This window comes from Macrobrachium rosenbergii, chromosome 37 (genome assembly GCF_040412425.1).
Source record: "Macrobrachium rosenbergii isolate ZJJX-2024 chromosome 37, ASM4041242v1, whole genome shotgun sequence".
Lineage (NCBI taxonomy): Eukaryota > Metazoa > Arthropoda > Malacostraca > Decapoda > Palaemonidae > Macrobrachium > Macrobrachium rosenbergii.
The window spans coordinates 11,649,528-11,668,079 of NC_089777.1; the positions used below are offsets into that span (position 1 = coordinate 11,649,528).

The window sequence follows — 18,552 nt, forward strand, 5'->3', positions numbered from 1 at the left end:
AACCTCAAGTAATGCCTACAGTGCACCGCGTGAGGTGCACTGACAGTCCTACCCCCTACGGGGTCGATTGCAAAATTGATTGATCTCAAGAACATGTTCCCTGTTGTCTTGGCGCGTCCTGTTGCCAAGTTTGAACCAAACAGACGCTTTCCAGTTTTTCATCTTTCAATGGTGAAATATTTGATGCCAGACAAACGCGAACGCGCTACTCGAAATTTCTCACCAACACTAGCTATCTGACGCGGAGTCAGGCAACTTGCTGCTAAATTCCGTCAAACCAAGTGGCAAAAGCACTCACCAGGGAATGCTTTGCTCGAATCCTCTGGGAAACAGCATCAATTCGGCGCCTGTGTGAAAAAAGTCCTTGGGTCAAAACATTTTCCGAGTGAGTACTTCGACTGAATCGTTAAGAGAAAGAACTGTAAAAAAAAAAAAAAGTTTTTTTGTCAACGTCATCAGATCAAAGGCACTTTTCGAATTCGTTAATATGATTGTTTTTCTATTACCTGATGTCATCTTTCTGTTTTCCCCATTACCTTCTGTTACTTCTTTCGAATGAACACCATAATATTCTTTGGTTGGAAGCTTGAATTTCAAGTCAATAACCCCTTTGGTCGACTTGTTCCACACGAATAGGATTCATCTTCTGAATTATAATAAACTGAATTCTTGGAAAACATGGCCCCTTTGGTCGACTTGTTCCACATGAATAGGATTCATCTTCTGAATTATAATAAACTGAATTCTTGGGAAAACAGACATAAAAAAAAAAAAAAAAATAAAGGAGCTCGCGTGACACCGTTCTCAGGTCAAGAAGCACTTACTCTCTGGGGGGGGGGGGGGAGAAATGTTTCACTTAAACCCCAGAAGAGAGAAAGAACATTCACTTTTCCTCTGGTTTTCCCTTTCTCGTCAGACCATCGGAGGATTCCCTGCAGCAGGCACAAATTGCGGCAGGGCGCTGTGGAGCAATACCACCTCATCCACAACGGTAAGGACTTCAAAACTGGTTCTGGAATGTCCTTCTTAATCTTCCTTCTAAATCCTGCTGCTTGACTGCTTCTTGCTTCTCATAAGTTTTCGTTTGCTTCGCTTTTTCCTAGTTGTAAGGATTCATAATTATTCTTTGAAGATGATAAATGTCGACTCTATTTTTCAGTTTTGTTTTGGTTTTTCTAATTCTAGGGATTCATAATAACTCTTTGAAGATGATAAATGTCGACTCTATTTTTCAGTTTTGTTTTGGTTTTTCTAATTCTAGGGATTTATAATAACTCTTTGAAGATGATAAATGTCGACTCTATTTTTCAGTTTTGTTTTAGTTCTAATGAATTACAATAACTCTCTGAAGATGATAAATGTCGACTCTTCATTTTTTTTTTAGTTTCGTTTTAGTTTTCCTGGTTCTAAGGATTCATAATAACTTTGAAGATGATAAATGTCGATTGTTTTTTTTTTTGCTTTAGTTTTCCTAGTTCTAGGGATTCATAATAACCCTTTGTATGTGTCGACTCTATTTTTTTAGTTTTTTTTAGTTTTCCTAGTTCTAAGGATTCACAATAACTCTCTGAAGATGGTTGTGTAAACTTTTTATGTCGATTGTTTTTTTTTTTTAGTTTTTAGTTCTAGGGATTATCCTAGTTCTCTATTTTTTTAGTTTTTAAGTTCTAAGGATTCATCATTACCTCTTTGATGATGATAAATGTCGACATTTTTTTAAAGTTTTGCTGTGGTTTATAAAAGTTACCTGAATATTAATTTAAAAATTTATAAAGAAAAAAGTGTCATGTATTCAGCTGTAACGCATAATTGCAATATCCGATTTTCTATATCATTTGGAATTTTGTACGCATTCCAGTAAATTAGTATTTCTCTCCATTTTCTCCTTTTAGATTTTTAATTTCTATAAAACTGCTGAGATAATGCTCAAAATTTATTCTAAAAATGTCGAATTGTATATCGCAGCTAAGTAAGGAAAACAGCCTTCGCAAATGTAGCCTTCTAAACTTGTTTTAAATTTCTGCTTTTAAAAATCTTATTTTTTAATTATACATTTTACAAAATAATAACAAATTTGTATTTCCCAGAATCCGTAAATGTCCATTCCATTGACTTACATGTCTTGAAGAATCCTGTACGCTTACAAGATTCGAATATCTCTCAATTTTATGACCAATATTTCATACGTCTCCACCTCCAGGATAAGTATAAAAAAAAGATGGGGGTGGAGGCGGGAGGGGGGAATATCTCACGTTCCCGGGGGGGAGGGTGGACGGTGGAGAGCGGCGGTGGCTGGGCTAGACCAGGTCAAAGCCCCGTTTGGTCCTCCCACCCAAATGCCCGATTTGACCCTGGCATTTTGCGACGTGGAAAGTTGTTGATGCTCACGACGAGACAACAAAAATCGGGTCGACTCCAGAACATGATTTGTGAAATTCATTCGCCCGAAACGGGGTTGAGAATCGAGTTTGCTTTGACCTGTTATCCAATACCATATGCGTAGGAGCGTGCATTCATACGTACATGCATGCACAAGGATGTCTGCTCTGAGATGTGTGCACACAGTTGTTCATGAAGGCAATTTATCTTGCTTAAGATGCGAAAGCATGAGAGTGAATTTATTCGAGGTGGAGATGTTTATATACTTAACTATATTATGTATATTTATGTATATGTGTATACATATACATATATATATATATATATATATATATATATATATATATATATATATATATATATATATATATATATATATATATATATATAACTGTTTATATGTATACATACATATATATAATATATATATATATATATGTGTTATATATATGTGTGTGTGCGCGCGAACGCGCCGCACGCCTGACAGTTGCTTAGTTCATTCGATGATCCTTCTAACGGATGAAAGTTGAAAAATTATCTTAATACTAACAAATGACAGAGTAAAAATTCACAAGTAACTTCAAAACGTAAATGTCTAAAACGCATTATGCATGACAAATAAATTCTCAGTCATGCAAAATCACACAGAAAATATTAAAGCAAATGTTTTATCACGACAGTGGTCGACCTTCGTTAAGCCGAGTGGCTCATGAATCACAAATCTTTGCATTTAAAAGGTGAATTGCTTGGGCAGAGCAAAAGGAACTGCTTGTTGGAACTCCTGGATCTGGGTCAGGCGCCGTGATGACCCCAGACCAACTGGGGCACGATACCCCCATCTCAGTGTCACGACTGGGGGACTCATTGTATTGTTTCTCCTTAGGACTGGGCACGGTGCTGAGCTATGTCTCTTTCAGGAGGGATTGCGACGGCAAGTAATAATTTTTGGATTGGATAAAAGTGTGTTAAAATGTTTAAGGGAACTGTTTAGTCTCCGTGACGTGGGAAAGTGGGGAACTGCATGGAAACCATAACGCAGTAATTACAAGCACGAGCTGATAGATACAGTTAAATATGTATTGACTTCCCTACCTATAAATAAGTGTATATACAATACACACACATTATATATATACTGTATATATATATATATATATATATATATATATATATATATATATATATATATATATATATATATATATATATATATATATATATACATATATATATATATATATATATATATATATATATATATATATATATATATATATATATATATATATATATATATATATATATATATATATATATATATATAGGCACATGGCACGAAGGAAAATGAAACAATGGTGAGGTTGCTAGGTCTTTCGACACAGTCCTTTACTAGTAAAGGACCAGATGTCGAAAGGCCTAGCAACCACTCAGTTGTTTCATTTTTCCTTCGTGAATCAGTTATATACACACACACACACACACACACACACACACACACACACATATATATATATATATATATATATATATATATATATATATATATATATATATATATACATATATACATGCATACACATATATAGCATGAGTGCCAGCAGAAGCAGAGCACTACAAAAGTTAAGTACACCTTAGTTTAACTAGACCACTGAGCTGATTAACAGTTCTCCTAGGGCTGGCCCGGAGGATTAGACTTATTTTACGTGGCTAAGAACTAATTGGTTACCTAGCAACGGGAGCTACAGCTTATTGTGGAATCCGAACCACATAATACCGAGAAATGAATTTCTATCACCAGAAATAAATTCCTCTAACTCTTCATTGGCCGGCAACGAACGATACTGAAATATTCTCAGTAAGAAAGGTGATGACCAAGGGTGGTCCGACCCTATTTCAGTAAGAGAAAATTTCATCAAAGAGGAAAAATCCTGTACGTCAGTCCCTTTGGCTGTGACTTCAGCGACTCAGGTTGTTAACAGCCAATGATTTCAATCTACGCAACAATACTGCTTGCATGGAAGCAGAGAGCCTCATAAGTCAGCCCACTTCCCACGCTCAATAAAGGCGGAAATACAGTTTAGAGGGCGTTGCTTGTTAGAAGTGGAGAAAGTATGTACAGATTAACAGAACAGATTAGAATAGAATAGAAAAAGTTAAGTATACCTTAGTTTAACCAGACCACTGAGCTCATTAACAGCTCTCCTAGGGCTGGCCCCAAGGATCAGACTTATCTTGCGTGGCTAAGAACCAACTGGTTACCTAGCAACGGGACCTACAGCTTACTGTGGAATCCGAACCACATGATGACGAGAAATTAATTTCTATCACCAGAAATAAATTCCTCTAATTCTCCATTGGCCGGTCGGAGAGTCGAACGCTGGGCCAACAGCGTGCTAGCAGAGAGCTCTACCCACCCCCAATGAAGAACCTCCAGTGAAGAACTCCACTGAATGAAACAAGAGTCTTCAGAAGATGAAACCGGGTCTTTAGAAGCGAAAGAAACGTTTGGGATTTTTCAGAAGATAAAAATGTCAGTGTTGCTGGCTACATGGTCGTTACGGCAAGGGACAGGCGGCAGAAAACGACAAAACTTTCTTACATAGCACGACACCACGGGCAGAACGCAGCCACCTGGAATGACGCGCTTTGCACTATTGCATTTTGAAATCTTTGTCGAGTCGGTGAGAAAATACCAGATTTGAAAGGGGAAGTGTGCGGCCAAGGTAGCGCGGGGGGGGGGGAGGGGTTCCAATCACTGAGATAAACAATGAAAAGATGTTGTTTACCGGAAGAAGGTACAATTTTTGGGGCAAATCTCACGGTAAGTAATGTTATTGTTAGATCAAATTGGCCTTGGGGTAACGTCATCTGCCAAAGCCCAGCAAAAAATATCTCTGAGGAATTATGATCAGTACCGCAATTTCTATAACATCATGACACAAAAAAAACACACAAACACAAACACAAACACAAACACACACACAGAAACAATTATCATATTCGACAAACTAACGCTTTAGCAGAGCAAGGAACTCCTACATCTAATAAGGTCTCTTGTTCGAAACAAGGTCAGTCAGCGCCCCTTCAATCTACCGATGAGTAACTCAATATTCAGACTATTCCTTTTTTTTTATTTATTTCCTGCTTGTTGAGAAGGCCAAGTGCTGAGACCTCTGATGTCATTCAGCGCTGAAAGGGGAAACTGACAGTAAGGTCTGAAAGGTGTAACAGAAGGAAAACCTCAAAGCAGTTGCACTATGAATCAAATGTTAATGAGGATGGAAAGTCAGATTGAAGAAACGGAATAGGAACGGAGGGACAGTAAGAGGAATGAAAGAAGTTGCAGCTAGGGGCCGAAGGGACGCTGCAAAGATCTTTAAGTAATGCCTAAAGTGCATCCCGCCCCCCTATGGGGGTTCCTACTTAATATAGTTATATATACTTCTTTTACCCTAGCATGCAAAGGCCGTCATTTTCAAACCCACCTAATTACCGCTATTGGGAGATCTCGAAGTGACGATAAATAAAAGAAAAAATTTAAATTGGCGTGAAAAATATATGGCCATTTTACAGCAGAGAAATAAGATGCTCATGTCCGCCCAATTAAAGGGCCGTTTCATTGTCTCAGTACGCAATCTCTTCATCCTTTAATACTCTTTCAAGTCTGCATTCATTTACTTTCCTCTAGTCCTGGGTCCTGTCATTAAGTCCTTGGAGATAATTTCGTTGAAGAACTGTATAACGTTATCATGTGTTTATTCCTGATATCATTTTTGGATATCGGCAGATAACTGAAAACAAGTAAAAAATGCGCCGATGTTTCTTCGGCGCAATCGAGTTTTCCGTACAGCCGCTACAGCGCATAATCAAGGCCACCGAAAACAGATCTATCTTTCGGTGGTCTCGGTATAATGCTGTATGAGCCGCGGTCCATGAAACTTTAACCACGGCCCGGTAGTGGCCTATCCCATATCGTTGCCAGATGCACGATTATGGCTAATTTTATCCTTAAATAAAATAAAAACTGCTGAGGTCAGAGGGCTGCAATTTGGTATGTTTGATGATTGGAGGGTGGATGATCAACGTACTAATTTGCAGCCCTCTAGTCTCAGTAGTTTTTAAGATCCGAGGGCGGCCAGAAAAAAAGTGCGGACGGACAGACAAAGCCGGCGCAATATTTTTCTTTTCAGAAAACTAAAAACGGGAACATATACAAGCTGGGTGGATTCGTGCATAAACTCACAAGAAACTTTCTAAATCCATGTTCTTCAGAATTCAAGCGAAGACGCAATGCTTTACTATCCTAATACAATTCAACTGGTATTTTAACATTTTACTTACATTTTTATTTATTTATTCATTCGTTAATTCATCTGTTTTTCTAGTATCTGATCTCCCCTTTCTGTAATTCCCGTTCCCTTCTGTTACTTCTTTCGAATGAACACCATATTCTTTGGAAGCTTGAATTTGAAGTCAATGGCCCCTTTTTTGTGGGCGTGTTCCATATGAATAGTGTTCATCATCTGAATATAATAATAATAATAATAATAATAATAATAATAATAATAATAATAATAATAATAATAATAATAATAATAATACAGGTTTTGTTAAACAAAATGGCAGTTTCAACAGCATTTATTTTATATAGTAAACGTTCAATCCGTCTTACTATATAAAATAAATGCTGTTGAAACTGCCATTTTGTTTAACAAAACCTGTATTAAAGGTCATTTTCCTAATAATAATAATAATAATAATAATAATAATAAACAATAATAATTATAACTCACCCAAAAACCATTGTTTATCTCGTTTCATAATAATCATTTGCCCATAACACCCAATTACATTTTTTTATCCTTAATAATTATCTTATTCAGCTTCAAAAATGTTTACTGTACCTTAGTTTTCTTCTTCCTCTGTAGCCGAGAGATGTCCCCGAGGCGACAGGGAGTTCCCAGATGAGCATCTGTCCTACCACTGGAAGCTGAAGGAAACCTCTCCTGGAAGGGCGACCGAGATTCCATGCCCAACTGGAACCAGTGGAACGGCTGCCTGGGTCTGTGGACGAGATGGGAAATGGCTCAGAACTCCTGATTTAAGGTGAGAAAAAGAGGAAGTTTGTGTGAGTGAATGGAATGGAACAAAGAATTTAGGCCAAAGGCTGGGACCTACGAGGTCATTCAGAGCTGAAAGGGAAATTGAGAGTAGAAAGGATAGAGAGATGTAACAGGAGGAAAACCTCGCAACTGCACTATGAAACAAGTGTTAGGAGAGGGTTGAAAGTAAGATGGAAGAGAAAGAATATGAATGGAGGTACAGTAAAAGGAACGAAAGGGGTTGCAGCTAGGGGCCGAAGGGACGCTGCCAAGGACAGTAAGTAATGCCTACAGTGCACCTCAAGTGGGATCTTTAACGAGGATGACAAACTCAGGCGCAAGAGAATTCAACTCGAGGCGCAGTGAAGGAAATGAAAAGCAATCCGTTGCACGGCTTTTGCAAGAATTTATTACTGAAAGGAGAACAAGTTCCGAAATAGCTCTGCATCACGTTTACTGGAAATAATCGAGCGCTCATTACAGTTATGAGTGAAGGGAATTTCACTTTCTATTATTCGTGCTTTTTAGATGACGTAACGCGGGTTTGTAGAGATGGCCTCACTGGCTTCTAACGATTCTGAGGATCGAGTGATTCTTTGCCGAACTTAAGCTACTGTTCTTTCTATGTGGGTATGTTTGAGTGCACTTACACACACACATATATATATATATATATATATATATATATATATATATATATATATATATATATATATATATATATATATATATATATATATATATATATATATATATATATATATATGTGTATGTATGTATGGAACGTGATGAATATATAAATACAGACAAAATCCACGAAGGAAGAGAAACAATGGAGTGCTGTGAGGCCTTTCGACTTGTCGTCCTTTTTTTAGTAGATTTACATTTACACATGTCTATGAATATGTTTGTAATATTTATACATACACACACACATATATATATTTAGTAATTATACATAAAATATATATAATTGCTAAAAAAATATATATATACACGTGTATATATAATTTATTATATATATACAGTATATACATTATACAAACACGTATACATAGACGTGTAAATATAAATCTGCTAAGTAAAGGACGACAAGTCGAAAGGCCTCGCAGCACTCCATTGTTTCTCTTTCCTTCGTGGATTTTGTCTGTATTTATATATTCATCACGATCCATATTTTCGTGATTCAGTTATACATGTGTAAATACATACATATATATATATATATATATATATATATATATATATATATATATATATATATATATATATATATATATATATATATATAGTGTGCGTGTACACAGTAACACGTATGTAAGAGCAAAGGACAAGATAATAAATGTTTAAAAGAGACTGCATGTAGTGGAATGCATTGGCGAGTTTCATTTAGGAAATAAAAAGGAGATTCCCTAATAAATAAGGAAATTTTTAATCTGGACTGACTGATTTAATACGAGGACTATTCCATATCAGTACTGGACAATCAAAAAAAAAGGGGGATGAGAGTTACCTACTCACACAAAGTACAATTATTTGCATTATTCATAAGGAATCCTAAATTTAGCTTGTTTGGCTAATTTGATATCACAAACTAACGTCACAATCGCCATGGTCATCGGTGCTCGAATTTGTTAAATTAGTGCTAAAGGAAAATGGTTCTGAAATAACGTTTTTAGTTAACAGTAACAAAGTCATACATATTTTGTAAGTCCAAATCAAGCTTTTTAACAATAATCCCAGTCATACATATTTTATAAGTCCAATACCATTTCCAGACAACCTAATACTATTCTTACATTTTAATACAATTTTATCTGTTTTTTTAACTTATTTTTTTCTTTTTTAATATGTGATATCTCTTCTTTCTGTATTTCCCTTTACCCCTCTTACTTATTCCTAATGAACACCTTAATATTCTTCGGAAGGTTGAATTTCGAGTCAGTGGCCCCGGTGGTAGGTTTGTTCCATATGAATGAGTTTCATCTTCTGAATAATAACAATAACAATTAGGACTCTGGTCAAAATGGTAACAGGTCACAACAGAGACCTCTAAAGCTAAGAGAGTGAGAGTGTCTGACTGACTGAGTGAGTGAGCGAAGGCAGACCAAGCAACTCTTTTAACAATCAGCCCACCCTTTCCCCGGCACAGCAAATGCCACTCGCTCTTCTTCAGCGGGTGGCAGGAAGTCATGGCGACGGAGAACATCACGGCTGCAGAAATAGTCACGGAGGTAGCCACGAGCCTGCAGGACGCCGAGAAGGGCATCAGTCTCGCCACCGGGGACCTCCTGACCATCGGGGAACGCATGGCGAAGCTGCAAGACAAGCACCGGCAAGACCTGGAGCGGATGACGTCGGGGATTGATGCCTGGAAGCTGGCCATGGTGAGCAATGGGGTTATTTTTAGTTCCTCGGTGGGCGAGTGGGTTCCGTTCTCAGCCAGCACTCTGCTGGCCGCGAGTTCGAATCTCCGACCGGCCAATGAAGAATGAGAGGGATTTATTTTTGGTGATAGAAATTCATTTCTCGCTATAATGTGAATGGATGTATGATATTTAGGGCAAAAGCCCAGGCACTGGGGCCAAGAAGGCTGTGGTTCGGATTCCACAATAAGCTGTAGGTCCCGTTGATAGGTAACCAATTGGTTCTTAGCCACGTAAAAAATAAATCTAATCCTTCGGGCCAGCCCTCTCTGGAAGAGCTGTTAACAGCTCAATAGTCTGGTAAAACTAAGATATACTTCTACCCACGCGGAATTATAAGATCAAATTTAGGTAGACGGTGGTTCAAACCAACCACTTATTGTGTGTTTGTTTGGAATGGAATGGAATATAGAATCTAGGCCAAAGTCCAAGCGCTGGGACGTATGAAGTCATTCAGCGCCGAAAGGGGAATTGACAGTAAAGGAGGTTTTGAAGGTGTAACAGAGGGAAAACCTCGCAGTAACCCATTGCTAGGAGGGTGGAAAGCAAGATGGAAGAAAGAGAATATGAATGGAGGTAGAGTAAAGGTAATAAAAGATATAGCAGCTAGAGGCCGAAGGGACGTTGCAAAGAGCCTTAAGTAGTGCCTACAGTGCATCACTTGAGTTGCACTGGCGGCACTTCCCCCGTACGGAAAAACTACTCACTACGATCCTTTTACCTTTAGAAGGGGTGGCTCCAAAAAATATAAACCTTTCGGTTGTTTGCAAGTCATTTTAGGATGAGATGGTAGGCCTCATGCGCTTCTCTTGCCTTGGCAGTGACCTGCCACAGTCGACTAATCAACAATCACTAGGTTCCTAATTCAATGCTTAGGTAAAAAGAAAAAAAAAAAAGGGAATGGATTACTCTGGAACAATATATATATATTACATACAATATATAGTATATATATATATACATACGTATACACATACATATATATACACAAATGTATATACATATATATATATACACAAATACGTAAAAACCACAGGAAAATATATATCAGAAGATCCGATACGGGAATACAGATCTGATATATAAACAAATGTATATATATATATATATATATACACAATATTTAGGGAAAATAGAAGGTAAAACACTACAGGAAACCAATATATAGTGAACAGAAGAAACAAGTCCGAAATATATGGTTTCAACGTTTTAAATAGTTTTATGGGACATTATATATATATATATATATATATATATATATATATATATATATATATATATATATACATACACATATACATATATACATATATATATAGATAGATAGATAGATAGATAGATAGATAGATAGATATATATATATACATAAATATGAGCCTGTATGCGTGTACGTTCGTGCAAATAACTTCTGTATATCTTGTCCATCTTCAAACTTTCAACCTGTCCTCAGAAATACCTGAAAGGAGTCATGGACCTGGTGGACGTGATGCTGTCGAAACCGGCTCTGTGGTGGGGCCTGAGCCACGAGTTCAAGAACGTCGCCTTCACCCAGCTGCAGGACAGCGTCAAGTTCGCAACGATCACACTGGCGTCCGCAGCAGCTGGGGTCATTCCAGGAGTTCACCGTCAGAGGACTCGGTGAGTTTGTCTAATGGACTTCTTTTTTGATTTCCTTCTTTCTCCGTTGGAAAATTATTGTGCCGGTTTTGTCTGACCGCCCGCACTTTATCTGTCCGCCCTCAGATCTTAAAAACTACTGAGGCTAGGGGGCTGCAAATTGGTACGTTGATCATCCACCCTCCAATCATCAAACATACCAAATTGCAGCCCTCTAGCCTCAGTTGTTTTATTTTATTTACGGATAAAGTTAGCCATAATCGCGCGTCTGGCAACGATATAGGCCAGGCTACCACCGGGCCGTGGTTAAAGTTTCATAGGCCGTGCCTCATACAGCATTATACCGAGACCACCGAAAGATAGATCTATTTTCGGTGGTCTTGATTGTACGCCGTAGCGGCTGTACAGAAAACTCAATTGCTTCGGCGCATTTTTTACTTGTTTCTTCTTGCACCGTCAGTTACCCGTTTTTCTTTCTTTACTTTTACCTTTTCTTTTCTCGCCTTCCCTCACATTTCCTTTTTTCTTCCGGCTTTTTCTTATTTTTATTACAGGCTTCCTTTTTTTTTTCCTTTTCCTGTTAACCTTTCTCCCTTTCATTTCTTTCACCTTTTGTCTTTCCTCTCCTTTCACATTTCCACTTTTATTCCAGTTTATATTACTTTTACTGTATTTTCCAATCTGTTTTTTCTTCTTCTGCCAATATCTTCAATTCTTTTTCTCGTCTATTTATGTTCTTCTCGGGCGAGTGGTGTATCGGGGACTCTTCGTATCTTCTTGCTATTTTTCTTCTCTATTTCCTTTCCCTTCTTCTCGAGTGAGGTTTGCTTGTTCCTCCTTTCTCCTTCGCCTTCTCCCCTTTCTCTTCTTCCTGCTAGGTCTTGCATGGCGGTCCAAAATCTGCACATTTTCTATGCACTGATATTCACCGAGAATGGTTTGAATTGAATTGATTGAACTGAATATAGAATTTAGGCATGAGACCAAGCACTGGGACCTACGAGGTCATTCAGCGCTGAAACGGAAATTGACAGTAAGGTCTGAAAGGTGTAACAGGAGAAAAACCTCAAAGCAGATGCATTGTGAATCAACTGTTAGGAGAGGGTGGAAAGTAAGATGGAAGAAAGAGAATATCAACGGAGGTGCAGTAAACGGAACGAAAGGGGTTGCAGCTAGGGGCCGAAGGCACGCTGCAAAGACACTTAAGTAATGCCTACAGTGCACCGCCTGAGGTGCACTGACGGCCCTACCACCCCTGCTGGGGAGAATGGTTTGAAATGATGTTTCGAGTATTCAATAATAATTTCTAATATTTCATTCATAATCGACTACTATTCTAAAACAATTTCTTCTAAGTTATTAAAAAATGGAATAGAATATAGAATTTAGGCCAAACGCCAACCGTTGGGACCTATGAGATTATTCAGCGCTGAAAGGGAAATTGATAGTGAGGAGGTTTGACAGGTGTAACACGAAGAAAATCCCGTAGTTGCACAATGAAAAAACTGTTAGAGAGGTTGGATAACAAGATGGAAGAGAGAATATGAAAGGAGGTACAGTAAAAGTAATGAAAAGGGTTGGAGGTAGGGGAGGTGGCCACTGACAATAATAATAATAATTCAAAAAATTTTCACAATAGTGGCCCGAGTGATGAACCGTCCTTTGAAATACTACAAGAGCGTCCTCTTGACCTTCGATCATCCCGGACACAACGAGACCCTCTTCGCCCTTCCCTACAACTTCTACGAGACCTACAGCGGTGACCAGAATGCCCTCAAGGTGACCTATGTTGCATTCAATGACCTCCATTGTACCCTCAACGCTGTGCCTTGGTAAGGAGGTGACGAAGTTTCTGTTGTTGTATTTGAAGGCCAATATATATTATATTGTAGTTATATATATAAATAAATAATATATATATATATATATATATATATATATATATATATATATATATATATATATATGTATAAATATAACATATATTATACAATATATAAATTAAATATATATATATATATATATATATATATATATACAATATATAAATAAAAATATATATATATACAGTATATATATATTACAATATATAAATATATATATATATTATATATATATATATCTATATATTACATTTATAACAAATATATACATATATATATTACATATACATTAAATAAATATACATATATAATTACACATATATAAATAAATAATATATACATACATATATATATATATATATAATGTTTGTTTATGGGAATTTTATTTACGTTAGCGTTTCAGTGACAACATATATCAAGCCCATCTTCCAATTCAAAGAGCATGATGCCATTTTCCACCTCTTCCTCTTTTTTCATCTTCCATATCATCCGCAATTATTACTAACCCCATTTTCTTTACTCCAACTACAGTAATCCTAACGAAGCGGTTCCCGAGCGTGACCTGCCAGCACTTGGTCAGGTCAACACCCCAATTCTAGGGGCCACGATTGGTGACGGCTCAACGTGGAATGCCCGTAAGTTCAACAGGGAGTGGATTTTTAGGTTATGTCGGGGAATCAAAAATTAACTAAATTAACAAATACCGAAGAGAGATTTTACTACGTGGACGTAGTCATATTACTTTAACTTGAAACCCACGTTCATAAAATAGGCTAATGTCATATATATATATATATATATATATATATATATATATATATATATATATATATATATATATATATATATATATATATATATATATATATATATACATTTTATTATATATATATATATATATATATATATATATATATATATATATATATATATATATATATATATATATATATGATAGACAAAATCCACGAACAAAGAGAAACACTGGAGTGCTATGAGGCCTTTCGACTTATCGTCCTTTACTTTTCTTCGTGGATTTTTTTCTTTATTTATATATTCATCACGTTCCACATTTAGTGATTCAGATATATATAAATATATATATATATATTATATATATATATATAATATATATATACATTGGCATTCATTTGTATGTAAAATATGTATTTGTATAAATACACATATGTATAAATATATATATACTATATAAGGAGAGAGAGAGAGAGAGAGAGAGAGAGAGAGAGAGAGAGAGAGAGAGAGAGAGAGAGAGCATCGTCTCCCTGAAACCCTCACTTCTTGTCTTCAGCTCTGGACGAAATGGTCGTCATCAAATTCCAGCACATATACACGGGCGACAAGTACGTCTTGGGGAGGCGGGCGTGTGCCTGGTGGGACGGAGTGTCCCACGCCTGGGCCACGGACGGGTGCCACCTGGTGGAGTCCAACGACGACTTCTCCGTCTGCCACTGCGAACACTTGACCAACATAGCAGTCGTCATGGATATCCACGATATCATCGATAGCAGGGGCGTAAGTATCTTTTTCCAACCCCCCAGCTCTGGAATTCTCTACTCGCTTTTGCTTTCCATCTGTTTTTTAGTCTTCAGTGCGTTGACGGGTCTGTTACTTTGCTGGGGGCAAGTCCCCAATTTGTCCTATTCAGTTTTTTGTCCACCCTCTTTGGAATTCTCTACTCGCTTTTGTTTTCCCTCTGACTTTTAGTGTTTAGTTTTAACGGGTTTGTTAATTTGTTTGTGGGGGGGGTGAGTCCCAATTTTTCCTATTCAGTTCTTTGTCCACTTATAACTGGGAGTGGTCTAGAATATAGAATTTTTTGCTGGGACCTTTAGGTCAATCAGCGCTGAAACGGAAAATGACTGTAGAAAGGTTTGAAAGGAAAATCTCAAAGCAGTTGCACTACGAATCAATTGTTAGGAGAGGGTGGAAAGTGAGATGGAAGACAGAGAATATGAACGGATGTATAGTAAAAGGAATGAAAGGGGTTGCAGCTAGGTACCGAAGGGATGCTTCAAACAACCTTAAGTTATGCCTAGGGTGAACCGTATGAGGTGCACTGACGGCACTAACTCCTTACGCGGGCATTTTTATTTGTTTCTACTAATTTAATTATTATTAATAATAATAATATCACGTTGTATTATCACTATTACTATTATTATTATTGTAAAAGAAATTCATAATCTTGTGAAAAACGGTGAAATAAAATTCCACAATTATAAAGTAAACTACTACTGTGTATAAAAGACGAAAGCAAAGACCTGAACACTGTTTCTCATCAGTGTTTACATTATTATTATATTATTATTATTCCTTCAATGCCCACCCCGGCCCCTTCCCTTCAAGTCACACCTGACCTCAGTGTTCTCGTTCAATTACTAACTCATTTCTTCATCATCGTCAGGCGATGCACCGCGTGATGCGCTGCGTGACAATCGTGGGCTGCGTCGTCGCCATCGTGAGCCTGGCGCTGTGCATCGTGTGCTTCCTGGCGTTCAAGGACGTCCGGGAGAGATGCACCTCCGTCATCCTCGCCAACCTCTGCTTCTGCATCCTGCTGTCGGAGATGGTGCTGCTCGGGGGAGTGGGCGCCACCGACAGCATCACCTCCTGCACCGTCGTGGCGGGGATGCTCCATTACCTGTTCCTGGCGACTTTCATCTGGAACGCCATCGACGCGTTCCACCTGTACGTCAAGTCGAAGGTGAGATGCCGCGAAGCGAGGTACTGTAAGGTGAGGTGGTTGGAGGTGAGACATCCACGAGATTCTCTAAGGTGAGGTGCTGAATTTGCCAGATTTGGAACTGGAATATAGAATTGAGGCCAGAGGCCTGGCGCTAGAACCTACAGTATGAGGTCATTCAGCGCTGAAATGGAAATTGACAGTAAAAAGGTTTTAAAAGGTGTAACAGGAAGAAAACCTTGCAGTTGCACTATAATTTATTTGTAAAAGAGGGTGGAAAGTAAGAAGGAAGAAGGAGATATTGAACGGAGGTACAGTAAAAGGAATGAAAGGGGCTGCAGCTGGGGCCCGAAGGGACGCCGCAAAGAACTCAAGTAATGCCTACAGTGCAACGCATGAGGTGCACTAATGGCACTACCTCCCTACGGAGATGAACTTGACACTGAATGCTTTCGATATTTGCAACTGCAGAATTGATGGGATGTGCTTAGAAGTAATGTTTTATTTTAAAATAATAATTTACCATGTCTTATTTAGCATTGAAATCCAGTGTGTTAATGTATCCTAGGACCTTGTGTTTTGAGAACGGATTCGGTCTCAGAAACGTCAGTGGTAATCTTTCAATTAATCTATGCATTTGACTTCCAAGTTTATTTCACTAGAACGTGGCCTCGTAACCGGTAATAATGATGAAACTTTAGGAGGTCGGACTGTTACATTTAAGTATGAGGGACTTTTTAGGACTTAGATTAATCAGTATTATTTCAAATGTCCCAGTTTTACAAGACCGTAAGTCTGCACACCATCACCATAGATTTTGGTAGTTCAATGACTGCTGCAAAGAAAGTCTGACTGGAAGTTATGTCTTTCTTAATCTGTAAGATTTCGACTGAGCCTGATACCTGGCAGTTCTGGTCGATAAGGACATGAGCTCTGTGAGCGCTTTTATTAGACTTACAGAACAGACTATAGCATTTAGGCCAAAGGCCAAGCGCTGGGACCAATGAGGTCATTCAGCGCTGAAATGGAAACTGACAGTAAAAAGGTTTAAAGGTGTAACAGGAGGAAAACCTCAAAGCAGCTGCACTATGAATCAATTGTTAGGAAAGGTGGAAAGTAAGCTGGAAGACAGAGAATAAGAACAGGTAGAGTAGAGGGAATGAAAGGGGCTGCAGCTAGGGGCCGAAGGGACGCTGCAAAGAATTAATGCCTACAGAGCACCGCATGAGGTGCACTGACGGCATTTATTAAGCTTATAAACATCATGAATGTTGTCGCTGTTGCTATAATCGATCATAATGTTCAAGAGTTCTCCCTCCTTCCCAAACCAGATCTTCCGGACGAAGACGTCTCCGCTGAAGTACTACTTAATCGCCGGGTATTTGGTCCCCGTTCTGTACATCGTCTTCACGTTCGCTTTCGCCAGAGTCAAGGGATACAGTAATGACAAAGTGTAAGTTACCTTTGTATCCAGTTTTATTGGACATAATATATATACTCTCTTGCTTGCGCATCCTGTATAGTGTGAAAAGCTGCTTTTTGAGTTGATGGCCTTTACTTGAACCTACTTTGGGTGATGTTACAGAAATATGGGAAATCAATAACAAATACTAGGGCAGGTTTGAAGTAAAATTGCAACATGCCTGATACAAACAAAATGTTAGTATAATGCACGCTATTTTGGATTCATATACACTTGTATAACGCACAAGCGCTCATAACACAAACACACATACATATATACACATATTTTAGATAAATATACAATACGCGCGTCTACACTCCTGTGTTTATGAATGCAAATGTAACCTACGATATCAAAGTCTACTAGCATTAATCTGATGTCTTCTCTTGCAGCTGTTGGCTGACAACGCAGGCTCTGATATGGAGCTTCACAGGACCTCTGGCCGCCATTCTGCTCGTAAGCATTGCCTCGTTCTGGTAGATTTGTAGAGAGACCACTATTTTTATCGAAAGCATTTTCTTTTGTTTACTGATTCTCTGTTCAATGCTTTGCTTGGGAGGATCTTCATATTTCTCTTCTGATTTTTTTTTTCTTTCTGTTATTATTATTATTTCTAAAAGTCTCTATACTTGTATCACGTTGGTAACACTGCGACTATCCTTACTGATACACGGCTGGAACTTCTATGACCTGGTCTCACGTGGTGAGTAAGTTCAGAGGTCCACAACAGGCACCTTAGCCTTTTAGGAATGGAACTGAATGTAGAATCTAGGCAAACGGCCATGCACTGGGACCTATGGGGTCATTCAATGCTGAAGAGGAAATAAGAAGGTCTGAAAGGTGTACCAGGAGCAAAACCTCGCAGTTGCACTACGAAAAAATTGCTAGAGAGGGTGGAAAGTCAGGTGGAAGAAAGTATGAAAGGAGGTATAGTAAAAGGAATGGAAGAGGTTGCAGCTAGGGACCGAAGGGACGC

General features: G+C 38.0%; 2 protein-coding genes across 2 annotated transcripts in view; one reads left to right on the forward strand and one right to left on the reverse strand.

Annotated features, from left to right (window-relative positions):
• LOC136825298 (glutamate receptor ionotropic, kainate glr-3-like) overlaps positions 1 to 7,443 on the reverse strand; it is a 105,508-nt gene extending 98,065 nt beyond the window's left edge. The window contains exon 1 of the mRNA XM_067081406.1: positions 7,284 to 7,443. The gene's annotated coding sequence lies outside the window, so the exon portion shown is untranslated. The remainder of the gene's footprint in view (positions 1 to 7,283) is intronic.
• Positions 1 to 18,552, forward strand: part of LOC136825113 (adhesion G protein-coupled receptor L2-like) — a 57,210-nt gene that overhangs the window by 31,649 nt on the left and 7,009 nt on the right. The window contains exons 9-19 of the mRNA XM_067081156.1: positions 917 to 991; positions 7,308 to 7,485; positions 9,634 to 9,868; positions 11,358 to 11,545; positions 12,177 to 12,193; positions 13,164 to 13,356; positions 13,939 to 14,042; positions 14,717 to 14,940; positions 15,833 to 16,132; positions 17,443 to 17,564; positions 17,969 to 18,032. Coding sequence (XP_066937257.1) covers positions 917 to 991; positions 7,308 to 7,485; positions 9,634 to 9,868; positions 11,358 to 11,545; positions 12,177 to 12,193; positions 13,164 to 13,356; positions 13,939 to 14,042; positions 14,717 to 14,940; positions 15,833 to 16,132; positions 17,443 to 17,564; positions 17,969 to 18,032 — 1,700 coding nt within the window. The remainder of the gene's footprint in view (positions 1 to 916; positions 992 to 7,307; positions 7,486 to 9,633; positions 9,869 to 11,357; positions 11,546 to 12,176; positions 12,194 to 13,163; positions 13,357 to 13,938; positions 14,043 to 14,716; positions 14,941 to 15,832; positions 16,133 to 17,442; positions 17,565 to 17,968; positions 18,033 to 18,552) is intronic.